The sequence below is a fragment of the Mesoplodon bidens genome (assembly GCF_964165515.1).
Source record: "Mesoplodon bidens genome assembly, chromosome: 19".
NCBI classification, from domain to species: Eukaryota; Metazoa; Chordata; class Mammalia; order Artiodactyla; family Ziphiidae; genus Mesoplodon; species Mesoplodon bidens.
This window is the reverse complement of record NC_138179.1, coordinates 39,611,944-39,632,350: the sequence shown is the minus strand read 5'-3', so window position 1 is coordinate 39,632,350 and position 20,407 is coordinate 39,611,944. Positions and strand designations below refer to the sequence as shown.

Below are 20,407 nucleotides of genomic sequence, written 5' to 3'. Positions count from 1 at the left end.
CGTCGGGCGTGAGTGGCGACGAGGATTGCTGGCTGGGCCGTCGAGCTGGGAGCAGAGAGACACGGTGAGGGTGGGCGGTGGGAGGAATTTCTTCGAGAACCTTCCTTTTGCCCGGGCTGCGCTCTGAGCCAGGTAAGGGACGGGGAGGGCTGCAGGCCGTGGGAAGGGAGGGCGTCGGTACCAGCCCGCTCTCCCATCCGTCCCCGACGGAAGTGGTGGGCCCGTGGGCTGACATTAGAGGCGTTTGGGGGACACTCACTTCCCGCCCCCTTATAACTCTCTGTTTTGTTTCCTTCCTTCCCCTTAATCCCCATCCTAATATCCTTTTTCAAAGATCAGACGACCTCCCCCACCCCACGACCCGTCGTACTGCCCTCCTGGACTCTCTCGCCCCATTTCCATTTGTTGTGGAGGGAGAGAGGGGGGTTAATTTCCCGCTTTGAGGGAGAAAGGGGTGGCCTCGCATGCCCCTACACTATTCCCTCGTTTGGCTAATTAAGTCTCCTCTAAAAGATCAAAGAGGAAAAGAGCGAGGCGAACCCCGTGTGGGTCGGACCCCCGGGCACAGCTTCTGTTTCCCAGACCTCGGCAGTAAAAGATCCTCCCCAGCTGCAGGAACGATTTTAGTAAGAGCCTCCCCCCTCGCACACACCCTCCCCTCGGGGGTGGGGAAAGAGGGCTCAGTTCCCGCTATGGTCCCCGCAGGCACCACATTCAGTTCGGAGGAGGCTACCCCCGGATCGCGGGATGGAAGCACGCTCCCGGGAGGCTGCGTAACTGAAGCCGCGGGAGTCAGCGGGCCGGAGAGCTCGGCGGCCACCCTCGGCTCGGCTCGTGGATGTTGACCGCCCCCTCGGAGAGTCCCCGCAGATATGGCGGAGAGCTGGCTACGCGTCTCGGGAGCAGGGGCAGCGGAGGAGGCCGGACCGGAAGGCGGCCTGGAGGAGTCTAACGCCCTGGATGACAGCCTGACCAGCCTGCAGTGGCTGCAGGAATTCTCCATTCTCAACGCCAAGGCCCCCGCCCTGCCTTCGGGGGACACCGACCCCCACGGCTACCACGAGCTGTCAGGCTCGGCCGAGCCGGGGTCTCCCCTGGCGGCGGACCCCGCCTGCCTGGAGCAGCCGCACACGCCCGGCAAGCCCACGTCCTCGTGCACGTCGCGGAGCGCCCCCTCAGGGCTGCAGGCCCCGCCTCCCGACGACGTGGACTACGCCACCAACCCGCACGTGAAGCCGCCCTACTCGTATGCCACGCTCATCTGCATGGCCATGCAGGCCAGCAAGGCCACCAAGATCACCCTGTCGGCCATCTACAAGTGGATCACGGACAACTTCTGTTACTTCCGCCACGCTGATCCCACCTGGCAGGTAGGGGAGGCCCTCCCTCCCTCCCCATGCCCGCGCGGACTGGACTCACATCCCAGATCCGCAGGCCAAGTAGGCGCGGTACGGCCAGGGCCCCGAGAGAGGAAGGCCGTCCAGGAAGGACCTCAAGGGAGCCCAGTGCTTGGACTGCTGCCCCTTTGACTTCAGAGAGGGAGGAGGGAGGATGTTCAGAGGGCTGTAGGGGTGCCGACATAGAGGTTCAAGTGGAAAGAACTTGTCACTCATCCGGCAGGCTCAGCCCGAAGACCAGGGCTGAACTATGCGTGGACACAGCCCCCCAGGGTAGGTTGATGGACTGAGGGACACATTTTTGTCCCAAGTCCTGGAATTCCTCGACACTACCCTCCTCAAGGTCAGTTTGTCAGGGCCTGACTGGAAGCAGAGCATCGTTCCTGCCAGGCTCTGCATCACGCCTGCTTTCAGTTGGCTGGAGGGGCTCTGGGAGGGGAGAGGGGCGTGCTGCGGGGTGTGAAGGCCATCTGTGTCCCAGTGGAAGGGCTACGGGGCCTTCCGAAAGCTGCTGTGCCAGCCCCCACCCCAAGCCCTCCCTAGTTTCCTGCCTACACTCCTCCCCCTCTTCTCATCAACCTCCCTGCGGGGACCATTACCTCAGCCAGGTGCTTTCCACAGGGGCTCTTTCCTCCCACACTGGCTTCATGTTCCAAGTCTCCGGAACCTGGCACAGAGCAGCCAAGGGGCCCAGGCCACCATGTAAACATCCCAGTCTTGCCAGGGGGCACTACTCACCTGCCGGCCCCACCAACCAGGCCCCAGACCCCTGTGCCCCAGCGTGGTTTGGACTGTGCACCCAGGCATGAACAAGGCAGGATGGTGATTCAGGCTGGGCACACACTGCCCTGAGCATCTTTGACCATCAGGATCAGGGGCTACTTGGGGACAGAGACCCTGAGGATGCACAGATCCTTCCCTGTGGCACAGGTCACAGGATCACAGTTCCTGTGATCACAGCTATTCCACGTTTGCTTGGGCCCTGACCCTGGGGCAGGTACCATTTGTAACCTTGGTGAGAAAGCAGAGACCCTCCACCACCCCCCACCCTACCCCAAGCCTGAGAGGCCCCAGGAATGAGCGCTATGCTCTTGGCTGGGTAATAATCAACTGAGGCCTCAGAGCCTGGGGTGGGAGGAGGGGGACATGGTGGGTGAGGGCCCAGGCCAGCAGCCGGCTCTAGAAACAAGGAAAGTCATCAGATCCTCCCACACTTCATCCCCCCCCCCCACACACACACACCCTCACACCCACTCACTCATTTCACAAACAGAGAAGGCCAGCCAGGCCCAGGCAGAGGGAGATGGCCGTCCAGGCCGTGGGGGAGCCAAGGCCTTTGGCCAGAGGCCGCAAGCGGCGGGGTAAGGGAGGGAGGGCAGGACAGGGTGGCACTGAGAGCCACCCTGTGGCTCAGGGCTCGGATGACTGAGCAGGCAGATATCCTGGCAACAGGGAACAAAAGCCCCCGACAGCACTCCCAGCTCCTGGTGCCCCGTGGCTGGTGTCCCAGAGCCTCCCGGTCGGAGCAGCGCCTCTGTCTCCCCTGCCCCCATTGGAGAGAAGGTGGTGGTGGGACTGGCAGTGGCGCTAGGAACCCCCCATCACTGACGCCACCCACTCACCCAGCTGTCTTCCTTCTCTCCTATCTCCCTGTGTCCAGAACTCCATCCGCCACAACCTGTCCCTGAACAAGTGCTTCATCAAGGTGCCTCGGGAGAAGGACGAGCCAGGCAAGGGGGGCTTCTGGCGCATCGACCCCCAGTACGCCGAGCGGCTGCTGAGTGGGGCCTTCAAGAAGCGGCGGCTGCCCCCAGTCCACATCCACCCGGCCTTTGCCCGCCAGGCCGCGCCGGAGCCCAGCGCCGCCCCATGGGCTGGGCCACTGACCGTGAACACCGAGGCCCAGCAGCTGCTGCGGGAGTTCGAGGAGGCCACTGGGGAGGCGGGCTGGGGTGCAGGCGAGGGCAGGCTGGGGCGTAAGCGTAAACAGCCGCTGCCCAAGCAGGTGGCCAAGGTCCCACGGCCCTCCAGCCCCCTGCTGCTGACCCAGGAGGAGCAGGGTGAGCTGGAACCCCTCAAGGGCAACTTTGACTGGGAGGCCATCTTCGACGCTGGCACGCTGGGCGGGGAGCTGGGCACGCTGGAGACCTTGGAGCTGAGCCCGCCGCTGAGCCCCGCCTCGCACGGGGACGTGGACCTCACCATCCACGGCCACCACATCGACTGCCCTGTTACCTGGGGGCCTCCAGTGGAGCAGGCTACCGACAGCCTGGACTTCGACGAGACCCTCCTGGCCACATCCTTCCTGCAGCACCCCTGGGATGAGAGCACCCGTAGCTCCCTGCCCCCCGAGCCCCTCTTTGAGGCCGGGGATGCCACACTGGCCTCTGACCTGCATGACTGGGCCAGCCTGGGCGTCTTCTTGTAAGAAGCCAGGCCCTGCCCCACCTCCAGACAGCGCCGAAGTCTGGACCCAGACTGCCCCCCTCCCCGCCAGTGCAGGCCCATGGACACCCTACCGCCCAGGCAGGGGCTGGGCCAGGTCACTCCACGAGGCCACACGGCCCCCAGCCCAGGCCATCCTCAGATTCTAGTCCAGCAGGCTGAGAATTGGGGCCCAGGACCAAAATTGCTGCCTCCGCTCCCCAGCCCCCCATACACACAGTGTTTCATCGATCCACTTCTTCCCTGCCCCAGAGACACGCTAAGGGTCCTGCACTATGAGAGCTGCGGCTTGGAGGGGCCCTGGCCAAGCTGGAAACATCAGTACAGGGCCCGCCCCAGAACATCTTAGCTTCGAAGCTTCTCTCTCTCCCGCTCTCCTCCCCAGGTCTCTATCCAGAGAAAGTTCCCAGGTACAACAAATGCTGATTAGGTGACTGCAAATTAACACCCTAGAGGCCTCTCCCAGCAGAGCTTCCCTGGGCCTGTGGCCAGCAGTCTGTGAGGAGGAGCTAGGCGGATGGGGGAAGAGAGAGGAGACAGAAACGAGGCCGGGGTGCCGGGTGGAGCCAGGAGATTTTCTAAGGCCTCTGGGATCTTCTGGCTTCATCCCTAGAGGTGGGGCAGAGGGTATGTGTCCCTAATCTTTGAGCCCAACTTGAGGCTGAGAGCAGCGGGGAGTTGGGGATCTGGGGGTTAGGGGCTGGGACAGCCAAGCTGCAGAGGGAAAGGGGACAGACAGACTAATGTAGTGAGTGTAGCTATAGCTGAGGCTTAACTGGGAGGGACGCAGTGCTTGCTAGAACCACTGGGACCAGGAAGGGGGGATGGCCCCGTGCCCTTGCTTGCACTCCTGTGGGGGAGTGTCTTGCTCCACCATAAACCCCCTGGGCTGCATCCCACATCCACTCTCCTAATGCATCGGGCAATTTAACCTTTTTCATAGAAAGTTATTTACAATAAAAACATTTTTAAAAATAAAGTTTTAAAAAATCTCAAAATGGACCTGCTTGCAACTTTCTCTGGGGAAAAGCATGGGCCAGTTTTGGGGAGGCCAAGGCCCAAGGGGAAATGGCTGGGAGGAAGATGGGGGGCACCAAAGGCCTGCAGAGTGTCCCCTGATGCACTCCTCATGATCTCTGGGTCCCCAGAGAGAAAGGGGCTGAGAAGCAGCCCTCGGGGGTCCCCTGCAGCCAGGGCCTTGGCACCTCTATATGTGCAATGGGGAGACTGTACCCACAGCCCCCAGGAGCAGGCGGCAAAGGAGGCACAGCCCCCTCCCTGGCCCTGGGGACTCACTCACAAAGGCCGAGCTTGCCCAGGGCTCGGCTCACGTTCCCCACCTTGCCCACCTTGAGGGCCTGCCCAGACTTGCCTGCGGTCCTCGCCTGGGCCTGTCTCCAGCTCCTCCCTCCCCTGGTCCCTTCCTGAAGGGACAGGGTGTGAGGTCCGAGGGCCCCAGCCCCTGGGGCCCCACTTGCCAGCCTGGGGTTCATTCGCCCCTCCCAGCGCCTTCCCTCCAATGCAGGTTGGGGCTGAGGGAGGCCATCAGGGCAGATGGAAGACGGGGTGCCTAGACCCTACAGCTCCAGCCTGTGAGGAATCAACGTACCAGAGTTCTGATGGGGAAACTGAGGCACAGCAAATATGTGACACTCAGCAGGCACCTTTCAACCCCCTCACCCCAACTTTGCCTGGAACCCATCTCTCCCCCGAGCCGGCACCTGGCCCCGCCAGCACGCCCTTGTGGTGCACAGCCCCTTCCCCCAGCACTCACGCGCGCGCGCGCGCGCGCGCACACACACACACACACACAAACGGGCACTGTCCTACACAATCCTGCCCAGCCTCCACGGGCCCCTTTCTCCTGAAGCCCCTTTCTTTCCTTGCACTCGAGGCTGGCTCCAGGCCAACCTGGCATTCCCCCGCCAACTTGCTGCTTTCACTTGCTAATTATTCCAAATATTTCAGAAGGGTGCACACACTGCAGGGCCAGCCGGGTTGGGGCCTTACCGAGCTCAGGAGGCAGCCCATCCCCTTCCCACCGCTTGCTGAGGAGGCTGCCCCAGCCTCCCTCTGAGACTCCCTTCACCCCCTAAGCAACGACTCCCTCCCTCTCCCCACCACCCTCCGGCCTTCCTCCCCACGCTCCCCAGCACTGGGGGAACATGGGGGCTCCAGCCTCTCCACTGGTCCCCAGGCTCAGCCTCCAGCCCCCGCCAAAAGGGGTACACCCTGGATTGACAGGTGGGGCCGGTCACTGTCCCCCCTCCTCACCCTCTGCCTGGGCCCATGCTGGGGGAAGAGGGGCAAGGTCAGGGGCTGGCAGAACTGCCTGCCAGGTAAGGAAAGGCTGAAGAAGCTTCTGGCTGCCAGGAAGAATCACCAGGAGCTCCTGAAAATCCCTATGCTTGGGACTAGCGTCTCTGGGGCTGGGACCCAAACACTGGCACTTTTAAGGGTCCGTGGATGCTGCCAACGAGCAGCCAAAGCTAAGAGGGGGCTCTGAAGCGGCCGGAACATAGGGCTTCACACACCCTTTCAGCAGGCAGCGTTTGGGGGTTGGCGGTGGAGGGGGCGGGAAGCGTGAGTGGATCCTGTCCCTCCTATTCATCCCTGCCCCGGCCCTTGGCTGGGTGGCTTTTTCAAAAAGACGTTCAGTGACTCCGTATTTATTTAGAGATTCAATGTAATCCCAGTCGATATATATTTTGCGCCATTAACAGTAAGTTGCAGACAGGCTGCCCCATTAGCACTAGATACTTTAGTGTGTGTTTCCTTAGAACAAGGACATGCCTCCATAATCCCAGTACCACCATCACAATCAGGAAATTAACACTGACCTGGTAATCCCATCTAACCGCAGACCCCCTTCACTTCTTGCAGGTCACCCCAGTAATGCTCCTCTCCATTCCAGCATCCCAATCCAGGACCCCATGTTGCACTGAGTTGTCCCTTCTCTTTTGCACTGTGTGGCTTTGAGCCCATGACTCAAGCTCTCTGGGCAGGTTTCGCATTTCCTTTGATCTCCACTTTTGAGGTGAGAAGCCCTTCAGCCACTTCACCCTCAGGTGTGGTACAGTCCCTTCCCAAAGCAAGAAGCCAGCTTTCTGTCTCCTCACTTTCCACCTCTTCCCTATCCTCCCTCCCCCATGTATCCCCAGCCAGGAAAGGGATGAGGGGGAAAGTTCAGGAACTCAGTCTTTGGGGACCCTCCCCGCCTGCCCACGGGACAGGCCACCCCCAGCTCCAGTGACTGGAAGGCCCCCGGGATGGGATTCCATGCTGGCCTGAAGCAAATGCGCCAGGCCTCCTGAAGAGCTGAGCTGAGCTGAGGGCAGGAAACACTCTTCTCCCCGCCTCTGCCCCCCTCAACATACTGGGGACCCAGACTTGCAGAAGGAATCAGGTGAGCTGGAGGGCAGGAAAGAAGGCCTGTGAGGGCATGTGGGAGGAGATGGTCAGGAGTCAGGCAAGCTTCCATCCTGGGCTGAGGCCCAAAGGTAAACAGGTGTATTTGGACTCCCGGCAGGGGGGAGTGGGCTGGCCCTGCGGGGCAGGCCTGGACCTGTCAGGGGTGGGGCTGTGGAGAGGGGCTGCATTAACAATGGGGTGGGAGAGGGGCCCCAGGTCCTGCTGACATTCTTGTGTGATGAAGAGGAAAACACAGGTGACAAGGGAGGGGAGGCACTCGGACAGGGGAGGGCGCTTTGTGAGGCCACCCAGGGTGGGCCTGCGCTGGCCAGTGTGAGCCAAGGAGGTGCATGGAAGCCCTGGGGGGTCACCTTCCTCCTGGGGCACGTGTGTCCAGCCCACTCTGAGGCTCCCAGGTGGGACAGGTCAGAGCCACCGTGACTGGCATGCTGGGCCTGAGCTTTCCCTGTGAGTGCAGGAGCCGGGAGGGAGCAGCTGAAGGGTAGGGTCCCCCAGAAGCCAGCCAGGCTGAGCGGCAGGGGAGGGGAGGAGGGGTAGACATTAACCAAGGCGGGAGACAGGGCCGCAGGTCTCGCTGCTGCCCCCCCCCACTCCAGCTCCCTGCAGAGCCCTGTCACCCAGATGCTGATCTGAGGGCAGGACAGCAGCCTGGGTCCGAGCCCCAGACCCCTTCCTCCTTGAAGGAAGCAGCTCGCTGAGCTCCCAGGAAAGCAAGAGCTCCAGGAACTGGGGAGCGCAGGCTGCTTGCACACATCCCACCCTACCCATGGCCCCCAAGACCCTTTGAAGCCACAGTGGATTGCCAGCAGCCCTCCCAGGGCTGCTATTGGCCCAGGGAATTAAGCTGAGGCTGAGAGGCTGCCAACTGGTCTCCGCCCTTCACCCAGCCACCCCGCTTCTGTCAGTGGCTCTGCCCCCTTGCCCAGACCACCCTGCACCCCGCTCCTGCCTCACTCTGCGTTCCAAGCCCTATCCCCAACCCTAGCGGCATCCCAGTTCCCTCCAACTTGCTTAAAGTGAACTGTGGCGGGGGGGGGGGGGGGAGGTGGGAGGGGCAGGGTGGCATGCAGACCCCGCCTCTGAGAGTTTCAGCCTCAGAAGCCCATGAGTCTGCAGACCCCTGTGGGCAGATAACCTGCCGCATTCCTACATTTGCTACATCCAGCACAGGGCCCGGTGTTTTAAGTATTGAATGAATGAATGAGCTGCTGAGCAGATCGTCAAGAGCTGGAAAAACAGCCAAGTCGCCTTGGAAAAATGTGACCGCAGACAGTAAACACTAAGGAGTTCTCGGTCACTGGGCCCCGGGTGCTTCCTGATGCCCCCAGGGGTGCAGAGCATTCAGCCAGGGGGGCCTCTGAGGAAACCCCACACTGCCCTGTCCTGGAAACAATTAAGAGGCCACCCTTGCTGACTCTGTGGGCTTGGGTGAGGTAATAAAAGAGGGAGTAGGGCCCTGAGTGCCAGCTGAAGCTTGAGTGGGGCGTGTGGCTGGTGTGAGCCAGGGGAGGGCGGAGGGAGGGGGGATCTGGGACAAGAGGGAAGGGATGGAGGGCAGCAGGAGAGGCCTGGCCTTTCTCATTCTCACCTGCTCCTTTTTGGTCCCCAGCTCCCCTGGAGCCTAGGCCCTGGGAGTAAGGATCACAGAGGCCCGAGATGCAGGGTTGGTGCGGTGAAACCAGCATTCAACCCCTTCACACACATATCTTTTATTACCCCACCCAAGTCCACAGGGTCAGCAAATGGCCTTTGACATGTTTGCACCCGACAACAAGGTCACCAGGTCAGAGCTGTGCCCAGCTCAGCTGTCCCTGCTGGGCTCACCCCACTGTACACCAGGACAGGCCCTGGGGCCACTGAGCTCGACAGCTGTGGAGCCCAGCTACTCAGGGTCCAAACTGGGGCTGGGAGCTCTGTGAGGGGCCCGAGAGACCCTGGTGCCTGCTGTTTGGCTAAAGATGAAGCCTGGCCTGATGGAGATGGCCCGGGAGGCTGGGCCCAGAGCTGGCACTGTGCCACAGGGCCGGGTGGGCTTGGGCCTACAGTTCAAGGCCAGTTTTGGAGAGAAGGGTGGGGTGTCCAGGTGTGGTGGGCGGACCTCACAGGGGGCTGGGGCTCAACCCCCAGCCACATTCCCTGGCTCTATTTCATGTGTGGGTTCTATTACGAGGGGGATTAAGGGTCTCCCAGGCAAAGAGGAAGAGAAACAGCAACTAGGCCCAACGACCTCCATGCAGGGAGAAGTGGGTCACAAAGAGAAGGCAAACCCCACCCTGGCCCCCCACCCAAATGCTCAGCTCAAAGGCCCTGCCACCCTTGGGTCCAGAAAGCTTTTATCTGAAGGACAAGTCGCCTCCCAGACTCCTCTACGAAGATGACCCGTGGTGACCTCCAAAGGGACTTGGGAAGAGACAGGTATAAGTGACAACCAAAGATGTGGCTACAAAATGAAAATGAATCCCACCTGGAGAAATGGAGGACCTGTGAAGGAGTGGAGAGTGACAGACATGTGTTGAATTCACAGGGAATGAATAACCATATGAATTAGTAAATGAAGTGGAGCCATTTGGGGGTGGGGGGAGATGACAATGGTGTTAGTCCTGTCCTGTGGAGGTCACCCCAGGTTATTCAGTGGAGATGGTGGAATCTGTTGGCGAACAAACATGATGCTCAAAACCGGAAGGAGATAGAGCCAGGACTAAGACACAGTCCCAAGGGACCTGGTGAATGTAAAGGCTGCAGCCCAGGTGCACAGACTCTTCCAGAAGGGAGACCAGAGAGGAGAGCAGAGAGTAAGGAGCCTGGAGAAGGGCCACCATTAGGGCAGGAGGGAGCCCCCTCCCCCACCCCTCCCCCCCTCCTCGCCCCCTACACACACCTACACGGACGCACCTGTTCCTAGCTGGCCCCGCCCCCACGGAACCTGCAGTGAGAGTCAACAGGCCAGAGTGGGCTCCGGAAGGAAGGAAGCCAGCATTCGCCCAGGGAAGGCCTGTGGCCTCCCACAGGGCATTTCATTAGCACGACAGGGGTAGAACCCAGAGTCGGAGAGCAGGCAGCAAACTCCGAGCTCAGATCAGGGTGAAAGGGAGGAGAGGGCGGGCAGTGATGAAGACAGGACCAAGGGAAGCTTTTTTGTGTGTGTGTGTGGGCCTCTCACTGCTGTGGCCTCTCCCGTTGCGGAGCACAGGCTCCGGACGTGCAGGCTCAGCGGCTATGGCTCACGGGCCCAGCCGCTCGCTCTGCGGCATGTGGGATCTTCCCGGACCGGGGCACGAACCCGTGTCCCCTGCATCGGCAGGCAGACCTTCAACCACTGCGCCACCAGGGGAGCCCTAAGGGAACCTTTTTTAAGATGGGGTGACCTGCGTGTGCTTGAAGGAAGGAAGGGGCTAGCCCGGGGAGAGGGTGAATTGCAGATGCTGGGGAGACAGGATGCTGGGAGAGCAAGGACGGACCCTTCTGGTGGGAGCAGGAGGCAAAGGGTCTCAGAGGAGGCAGGAAGGGTGAGCTCTGCCCCAGCCCAGGGCAGCAGTCACTCTGCAGTGCCTCTTGCTTGCAGAGGGAAGAAGAAGGTGGCAGGGCGGGGGTGGGGTGAGGAGTAGCGGGGGCGGGGGCTGTGCCGGGATGCACAAGAGGATTGTGGGGACCTCTGGTTCCGGCTCCAGCTAGAGGGCAGCGCAATGGGAGTAAGGAGGGAGGAGAGATCTGGAGGGACATGGGAGGGCACTCAGGAGCCGGGGACACGAAGAGGAGGAACGGGAACAAGGGGAGGCCAGCCTTGGCCCTTGAAACTCTGCAATGGGCCAGTCCCGCCGGCATGTCTGCCTCCAGCTGGCAGGACTCAGGGGGATTCCCAGCTGCGGGGAGGAAGGCCAGGGTCCCAGGTGCTGGAAACCCTGGTCAGTCCTCACCTGGTTGCTTGGTCAATGTTTCCTTTCGCCTGTGGACCTGAGTCTGCGTGGACACAAAGATGGGTGAGACCTGTTCTTAGAGAGATTTCCCAACCCACTGAGCTGGGTGGCGGCGTGGTCTTGCCAGGACAACTCTCCAATTTCACTCCCACGATCAGGCAAAGGGGTTTTCTCAGGGCTCGGAGGCCACGACAAGAGATGACTGGGGACTGGTGGCCGGCGGTGCCATCGTCCCCTGAGTGGGGAATGCAGCATGAAAGAGAAGGGAAGTGGGGGGAGTTCGGCTGGGGGTACAGAGAGTTTGAGGCACATGTGGCACAGTTGAGGGGTGGCTGAGAGGCTTCTGGGTAATGAAGGATGGCTCTAGGAGACTCAGCTTGGAAAAGGAACCGCACTGTGTGAGCAGAGCCCAGTCAGCCCCTCCTGGCCCCTCCACTCCCCAAGCAACAATTCGATTTCTATCGCCATAGGTCAGCTTTTCCTATTCTACAATTTCATATAAATGGCATCATACACTTTTACTCTGTGTTTGGCTTCTTTCACTGAACATATTATTTTTGAAATTTAACTACATTGTCACATGCATCAGTAGTTTGTTCCTTTTCACGGCTGAGTAGTATTCCATCAGATGACTATAGCAATTTGTTTGTCCATTCTCCACTAGATGGATACCTGGGCTGCTTCCAGTTTGGGGCTATTGTAAATGAAGCTGCTATGAACATTCTTGTACAAGGTATTTTGTGGGGGTTTTTTGGGTTTTGTTTTGTATTTTTTTGCTGTACCACACGGCAAGCGGGATTTTAGTTCCCCGACCAGTGATTGAACTTGGGCCCCCTGCAGTGGAAGTGCGGAGTCTTAACCGTTGGACCGCCAGAGAAGTCTCAGGGTTTTTTTGTAGTAGGGCTTTTTTAAAAAATCCTTTTCATTTGAAAGGCGCTTGGGAAGAGAAGACATAAACATGTGTGGTCCAGCTGCCATGCTTCACTGGACTATGCTGAGTTGATTCTTAAAAGGGTCAGCAGGGGGTATCCAGCAAGACGCAGAGAGGACAGGAGTTACAGGTAGAAGGAGAGGAGGTGGGAAAGGGCATGCAGGTGGACACCCAGCTGGCTGGCTCAGTGCAGGGGAGGGTTAGTGAGACTCTTCTCAAGTACACTTCTGGCCATGTCACTCATCTGTGGAGAACCCTACAATGACTTCCCTCGCCTACAGAAGACTCTAAACACCATCAAGATCCGCCCCTGCTCGCCACTCATCTTCCCACCTACCCCTCCCTCCGTGATCAGTCACACTGATGTATCACCCAGAATCACTGTTTCCTCCCTCTGTCTCCTACCCCTGCCCTCTTCCCTGCGCGAACACCCTCCCACTTCACCTGCGTAACTTTTCAGGACCTAGTTTCAGGGTCCCATCATGAGTCCCCAGCTGTGGTCCCCCAGCTGGAAAGACCCTAACATCCTGATAGAACTCACACCAACCCTTTTCGCACTTCTGCTTGAGAAGGCAGTTGGTTACACATATTGGGGTCCCCAGGCTGGTACCCGAACTGAGGACAGCACCAGCGGGGCCACATCCTCAAGGAAGGGTGGGGCAGGCTGGAGCAGTGTCCCAGGCCAATGGCTCTGCCTCCAGCTGGCCAGAGTTCTGGAAAGCCCACCCACCATGGTCCGCTCTTGACCCTGAACCCTTTTATTTGGTGGATCTAGAACTCAGTTTGGGGCATGACCTCCATCACAACCCCTTTTCCTTCTTCACCCCAGCAGTCTGTTGCATGACTCAAGGTCAGAGGACAAGTTCTGGGGGTTCTGTCCTCCTCCTGCCCGGTGCTCATGCCCTTCCCCTGCTGCCAGCACAGACTGCTCAACTCGGGGCTCCTGGCTGCTGTCTAGAATTCAGGTTTGTTGGGGAAGGTCTTGGGCTGAGCCCTGAGCTCCAGGAGCCCACCACATCAGCTGGCTGGGCCTCTGGCAGACCCCAGGATCTTCAAGCCCAGACTCCGGGGGATGAAGGGGCAACGTTGGTCTGTTTGCTCCCTCTGCGGGAGCGAGGGGGCAGCTGGAATGGTCCTCAGTCATAGAGGCCTAGACCTTAATCTGCAGGAAGGATTAGGAGCCTTCTGGTATCACCTGCAGAAGAGGAAACTAAGGCACAGAGAGAGGACCCAGCTCTGAGGATGTCAGCACAGATGAGGTTGGCTTCTCCTGGGCACTACTTGCTGGGGGACCCATCTGGACATCTGCCACCTCTCCACCCACTGCCATCCTCCAGCGCCCTTTGTTTCACCATGTTGGCAGCATGGGCCTCTCCTGCTGGACTGGGAGCTCCAGGAAGTCAGAGGCAGTGCCTGGTTCTCCATGGCACCTGCCAGGAGTTGGGAGTGGCACATGGTGTGTGCTCAACAGAGCATGGCGGAACAGATGGAGGGGGTGGGAGTGCACGCCCCAATTCTCACAGTGACTTAGATCCAGAAGCCAGCACTCTGAGCTGGGCAAACAGTGGAGAGCCAGAGGAAAGGCAGCTCGGCCTGTCTTCCCTGCCCTCAGGGACCCCAGGCCTTGCCTCCCAGCTCACCCCTCTTCCTTGGTCTTATTAAAAAGCCCTTGCTGAAGATGTGATTGTGTGTGGTGCCCTGCCGGTGGTGTACACTGAGAACCGCATGTGCCCGTCACTGGTCTCTGTGCTCATTCACTCATTCAACAAATCTCAGACAGATGGGAAGACACTTCCACTGGGTGTGGAGGGCACGCACACAACAGAAGACCAAACGCATAGAGCAAGTGGGTCCCAAGAGTGCACCCAGGGACTTCCCTGGCGGTCCAGTGGTTAGGACTCTGCACTTCCACTGCCAGGGGCCCAGGTTTGATCCCTGGTCTGGGAACTAAGATCCCCCAAGCCATGCACAGCCAAAAAAAAAAGATTGCACAGGGGAGGTCCCCCTTCCCAGGCAGGGTCATCTCACTCAATCCCCTGCCTCAGGGCAGCTATCAAGTCAGGGAAGGAGGCCTCCTGGTTTCCCATGGCAAAGGCAGGATCCATCCATCTGTCCTCAGCACCTTTGGGGGAAGAACTGGCACTCAGCCTGCTCCTGGCAGGACTTTCCTGTGGTCCCTCCCTCCCAGCCAGCAGATCTAGAGTCCCCCCCGCCCGGGCTCCACTACCTGAGCAACGCCATTTTCTCTCACTGCCATCTCCCTGTGTCCACCATAGCCTGCTCACTTAGGTCCCAGCCCCAGGCCACCCTGCTGAGGCACCTCACCAAATACAGTCTAACCCTAGCCGATGCTTGGTCCCAGAGGCCACTCAGCCACTCTCCTCTCTGGACACCCTGCCTACTTCCCAGCTGCCATAAGCCTGGGCCCTCTTCCTGGGGTCCCTCTTCCCAGCCTTCAAAATCCAATCCACACAGTTGTGCCCTCCAAAGTCTCCCTGATCTGCCCAGGGGTCTGGGAACACTGTTTCCCCCAGGCCAGGCCTGGAGACCTTTGTCCCTCCTGTGGCCTGAATTCCACAGGCCAGCAGTGCACCCCAAATTCCCAGATATTTCCTAGAGAACTATCTTACCCGCAAACTTAGCCAGTAAGAAAGACAGATACTGCATGATTTCACTTAGATGTGGAATTTAGAAAAACTACCAAACTCAAAGAAAAAGAGATCATATTTGTGGTTACAACAAGCAGGGGTGGGGGGAGGGGGAATCGGAGGAAGGTGATTAAAAGGGTACAAACTTCCAGTTATCAGATAAATAAGAACTAGGGATGGGGACTTCCCTGGTGGCCCAGTGGCTAAGACTCCACACTCCCAATGCAGGGGGCCCGGGTTTGATCCCTGGTCAGGGAACTAGATGCCATGTGCTACAACTAAGAGTTCACATGCTGCAACTCAGGATCCCACAACTAAGACCCAGCACAGCCAAATAAGTTTAAAAAAAAAAATTAGGGATGTAATGTACAACATGATGACTCTAGTTAACACTGCTATGTGATAGACAGGAAAGTTGTCAACAGAGTAGATCCTGAGTTCTCATTGCAAGGAGAATTTTGTTTCTTTTCTTTTGATTCTATTTGAGATGATGGATGACAACTAAACCCACTGTGGTAATCATTTCACAATACAGTTGACCCTTGAGCAGCAGGGGTTAGAGGAACTGACCCTAGGGCAGTGGAAAATTCACACAGAACTTTACAGTTGGCCTTCCCTATCCACAGTACTATTGTGTACTACCGTAGTATGTACTCATTGAAAAAAATCCAGGTATAAGTGGACCCCCAGAGTTCAAACCCCTGTTGTTCAAGGATCAACTGTATGTGTAAATCAAATCATCTTGCTGTACACCCTTTGTTTTTGGGGGGTTTTTTGGCTGCACCGGAGAGCATGTGGGATCTTAGCTCCACCACCAGGGATCGAACCACACCCCCTGCATTGGAAGTGCCTAGTCTTAACCACTGGACCACCAGGGACGTCCCAACACCTTATAGAGTGACGTAGGTTAATTATTTCTCAATAAAACTGGAGAAAATAAATTAATTTTAAAAAGCCAGCAGAAGGGGTCCAGTGCACCCTGCGCAGGCTGTGAGCCCGTTAAGACAGGCTCCCCTCTCTTTCTCCCCATGCCTACAGTAGCCCCTGCAGTTAATGAAAAAAACGATTGAACCTGCCCCCTCCCCACAAAGATTCACCTGCCTAGCAGGGAGGCCTATGTGAGGGCGCTTCCAGGCAGGCCCCTGCCAGCAGGCAGAGGGAGGATGCGGGTGGGTCCATCCCTGAGGCTGGGGTCTCCACTCCCCCAAGCCCAAGGCCAGACGGGTCAGGGCGCTCTAGGCGCAGAAAAAGCGCTGAGTCACGTTCCGGGCACGCGACACCCAGAGATCGGGGGCCTTCCGCGCGCGGGGCTGCGGGGACGCGAGCGCGCCCGGGGCTGCAGGGTGCGGGGGCGCGCAGGCCGCCCACCCGCGTGTGCGGGGCTGCGGGAGCGCGCCCGGAGCAGCGGGGGCGCGCGGGTCGCCCGGCTACCCGAGGACCGCAACCCGTCCGCCGGCGTCCTCGGTTACCAGGAGTTTCGGGGCCGGAGTGCTGCGGGTGCCAGCGCCTGACGTCACCGCTGCCCGCCGGCCCAGACCGTCCCTTCCGGGGCCCGTTTGGGGAATGGGGGGAGGGGAGCCCCGCAGAAAGGCCCCGAACGTAGGCCCCAGCCACCCTGTTAGTGCCCCTCTTCCCGCAGGTTCCCTCCTCCGTGTCCTCTCGAGTTTTGTCCTCATTTATTTGCTTTCCACGTTCCTCTCCTTTTCAGAGCCCCATTTGCTCCCGCCTTTTCTGTTTCCATCCATCCACCTGCCTTTAGACCTCTCTCCTCCTTTCCTTGCACCCCCCCGGACATTCTCGGAGGTGAGGGGGGAGGGGCGCGGTGGAAAGGTACCGGTGGGCGTCGGGCGCCCCCTCGCGGCCCACTTTTCCCGGCCTGGCCTCCGGCCTGGGAGGGGACCGGCCACTCGCCACCCCCCAGCCCCCACCTCCTACCCGCCCAGGTCTGGGGTTCAGGTTCTAGGTTAGCGGGAGCCGCGCGCCCCCCAGCGGCACAGCCACATCCTCAAAACCCACTCTCCGGGTTCTGGAAAGTGGAAAGCGGCCTCCAGAAAAAGGCACCTTGAGACTGAAGATAAGCAGGCTGGGGAAGAGGCAGATGTTGCTGCTAGCTAAGGTAGAAGGAAGAGTAAAGTCTCAATTTTTTTTTTTAATTGTTGTTTTGCTTTTTTTTAATTTTTAAAATTTTATTTGATATTAGAGTATATTTGATTTACAATGTTGTGTTAGTTTCAGGTGTACAGCAAAGTGACTCCTTTATACATATACATATATCCATTCTTTTTCAAATTCTTTTCCCATGTAGCTTATTACAGATTATTGAGTAGAGTTCCCTGTGCTCTACAGGAGGTCCTTGTTGATTATCTACTTTATGTACAGTGGTGTGTATTTGTTAATCCCAAACTCCTAATTTATCCCTCCCCGCCCCACATTTCCCCTTTGGTAACCATAAGTTTGTCTGTGAGTCTGTTTCTGTTTTGTAAATAAGTTCAGAAAAGTCTCAAAATTCTTCACCCATTTTTCCATAGAGTTAGCACAGGGATGTGCTGGGAAGTCTGCAGTTTGAAATGGAGGGAAACGTGTGTGTTTTGGGACAGGGGCAGAGGTGGGGGAATCGAGCCAGGAGTAAAGGGACAGGGAGGGAGCAGTAGCCACGAGGAATCATCTGGCCTTGGTGGACTGGGCCTCCCCAGCTGGCCTTCTGCCAGGCCTTAACCCTGGGATCAGAAGCAAATCCCTGCCGTCCTCCAAGCCCCACTGATGAGAGTTTAAAAAGCGAATGGGAAATGTTCCCTCAAGTGTCGGTCCCCCTCCAAATCCAGAAAGTGGAGAGCCTCTTGCCTGGCGACCAGGGTCCCTGAGCAAAGGCTCACCAGGCCCAGGGGCAGCAGCAGGGCTGTGACACGCAGACTCCAGCAGCAGGGAAGTAGCTGGGTGCCTCCTTGACCCACTCTCTCTCTTTGGGACCCGAAAGGCTGAGTCCTTCAGGGTCTCCCCAGGTGGGACGGTGGCTGTGGGCCTGAAGTGTTCCAGCTAGTCCCAGGAGGGTCATTCTGATGTATCTGTGTGAGCCAGCCTGCCACATGATGAAGGATAAAAATGGAGCATCTGCTTCCTGGCTCTGGCATCTTCCAGACACTTCTGTGCACCGTCGTTCCCCCTGCCATTAAAACAAAAATACTCACCTCCCCCCGCAGTACACACAGGTGGTTGTGAGAACTCGGAGGTGACCATTTTAAAGGCTCAGCATGGTGCCAGCACATGGTAGCGCTCATACCTCAGGCTTACTTCCTGGTCTGTAAAATGTGGTCAGTGTCACTCATGTGTTCCCCTCAGCCAGTGCCTTGTGGCCTCCGCTCTTTAAACAATCCATCAGCATTTGGGTCTCACTACCTCTTTTTTCCTTTAATTGAAGTATAGTTGATTTACAATGTTGTGTTCATTTCAGGTGTACAGCAAAGTGATTCAGATATATTTTTTTTTCTTTTTCAGATTCTTTTCCCTTATGGGTTATTACAAGATATTGAGTAGAGTTCCCTGTGCTATACAGTAAGTCCTTGTTGGTTATCTATTTTATGTATAGTATTGTGTATATGTTCATCCCAAACTGCTAATTTATCCCTCCCCCGTTTCCCCTTTGGCAACCGTAAGTTTGTTTTCTATGTCTGTGAGTCTGTTTCTGTTTTGTAAATAAGTTCATTTGTATCATATTTTAGATTCCACATATACCTGATATCATGTGGCATTGGTCTTTCTCTGTCTGACTCCACTTAGTATGATAATCTCTAGGTCCATCCATGTTGCTGCAGTGGCATTATTTCATTCTTTTTTATGGCTGAGTAATATTCTATTGTATATAGAATAGATGTATACCACATCTTCTTTATCCATTTATCTGTCGATGGACATTTAGGTTACTTCCATGTCTTGGCTATTGTAAATAGAGCTGCAGTGAACATTGGGGTGCATCCTTGATCTTTAAGAATGACCTCAGTGGATGGGACCAGGGCCAGGCCACTCAGGATGCTGTCGGTGACTCAGGACTGTTTTGGGGGCAGACAGCAGGAGTTGGTGAGGTTCCAAAGGTGCTAGATAAATCAACAATTTGGATATCAGAACACATTTCTAGGGGACTTCCCTGGCAGTTCAGTGGTAGGGCTCTACGCTTCCACTGCAGGGGGCACAGGTTCAATCCCTGGTCAGGGAACTAAGATCCCATAAGTTGCGCAGCACAGCCAAAAAAAAAATTTCTATGCAGAAATCAATTTAGTTCCTAATATACTCCAGCTATAGCTGGAAAGGCCAGCCAAGGAAGGGCTGGGGTGGACACTGGTTAACATCCCTTGAGCACCTGCTATGTGCCGGGCCCTTTATATTTGCTGTGTCACCTAATTCCCGTGAAATGTTATTCAGAGGGTCCCTCCCTTGGCTGAAGTCACATGGCTCATGGGTGGCAAGGCTGGGAGCAGATGAGCCCATCTGACCTCACACCTGGTTCTCACTCTCCCTCGCTCTGCCATTATCGCCCTGGCTGTGATTGTCACAGGGGTCAGCAACCACGTGGAACACACTCCTATGGGAACACGTGTCCGAAGCCTGACCGCCACCTGCTCCACAGACCTCTCCTGGCACCTCCCCTGGGTAAGGGGACAATGAGGGTGGGAGGCTGGGGCGGGGATCCCCAGAGGGGCAGGAATGGTCACTGATTCTCTCCAGCCACATCTCTGTGGGGTGTTTCTGCCCCTCCTGAGTGTGTTGCTGTAATTCTCAGGGCAGATAGTCTCACGGTAGCCTCAAAAAAGTACACCTGCCCTCCTTCCCCTGCTTCCCCGTTCTGGAACACATACCCACCAGTTTCTCTCACCCTTTTAGTCCTCCCTCCAGGCCCCTGCTCCTCCCTTGCCCTCCTGGATTTAGCTGTCACACACTTATTTGTTCCTCACAGATTTGCTGGGCATCCTCTCTGTGTCAGGCCAAGGCTGGGTGCTGGAGACAGCCCTTTAGAAGGCTGGCCCAAGGTCTTCCTGTCACCTAGCTTTCCTCTCGCTTTTGTCACTCAACTGTGAAGAACAATTGCTTCATGCCTGCCTCTGATCTGCCTTCAGCAAGGCTCCCTTGTCCTGGCCACTCCTCGCTCCAGCTCTTGCCTGTGAGGTCCGTCTTCTAGGTGTGGCCACTTAACAGGTTCCGCTGGAAGGACTGTGGTCCAGCCTTCCAGCCCTCCCTTTCCAAGCTCACTTTGCCTCCGTCCCTCAAGCAGGCATGGATCCCCAAGTGATGTCCCAGCCTTTCTGAGGACCTTCATTCAAACCAGTTTACTCTGGGGACATTCAATTTGCAGTTGTGAAAATAATGTTAAAGCTCACCTGAAAAAAATAAACAAAATTAGAATATCTAGGAAGTTTTTATTAATTAAAAAAAAAGGCGAAGAAGGAAGGGTATGCCCACCAAATATTAAATTAAATATAATTAAGTCATAAAGCTACATTACCTTAGCTGGTTTGGTACTGGTGCTGAAATAGGTAAAAGCAGTTCATTTGAATAGAGTATACCCCAAATATCTATGGGGAGTAATTTATGATATAGGTGGCATTTCAAACCAGTGGTTGAATAATTATTGAAAAAATGATATTGGGACAA

At 57.1% G+C, this 20,407-nt stretch overlaps 1 protein-coding gene across 2 annotated transcripts; it reads left to right on the top strand.

Moving 5' to 3' along the window:
• On the top strand, positions 1 to 4,840 carry FOXJ1 (forkhead box J1). Of its 2 annotated transcripts, none has more exons than XM_081219549.1 (3): positions 1 to 132; positions 706 to 1,370; positions 3,058 to 4,840. In XM_081219549.1, exons 2-3 carry the CDS (start codon positions 873 to 875, stop codon positions 3,823 to 3,825), a joined length of 1,266 nt encoding a protein of 421 aa, XP_081075675.1. In that variant the 5' UTR covers positions 1 to 132; positions 706 to 872; the 3' UTR covers positions 3,826 to 4,840. The 2 variants fall into 2 exon arrangements, with proteins under 2 accessions (XP_081075675.1, XP_081075676.1); XM_081219550.1 differs by having other exon boundaries at positions 16 to 64.
• The last annotated feature ends 15,567 nt before the right edge of the window (positions 4,841 to 20,407 follow it).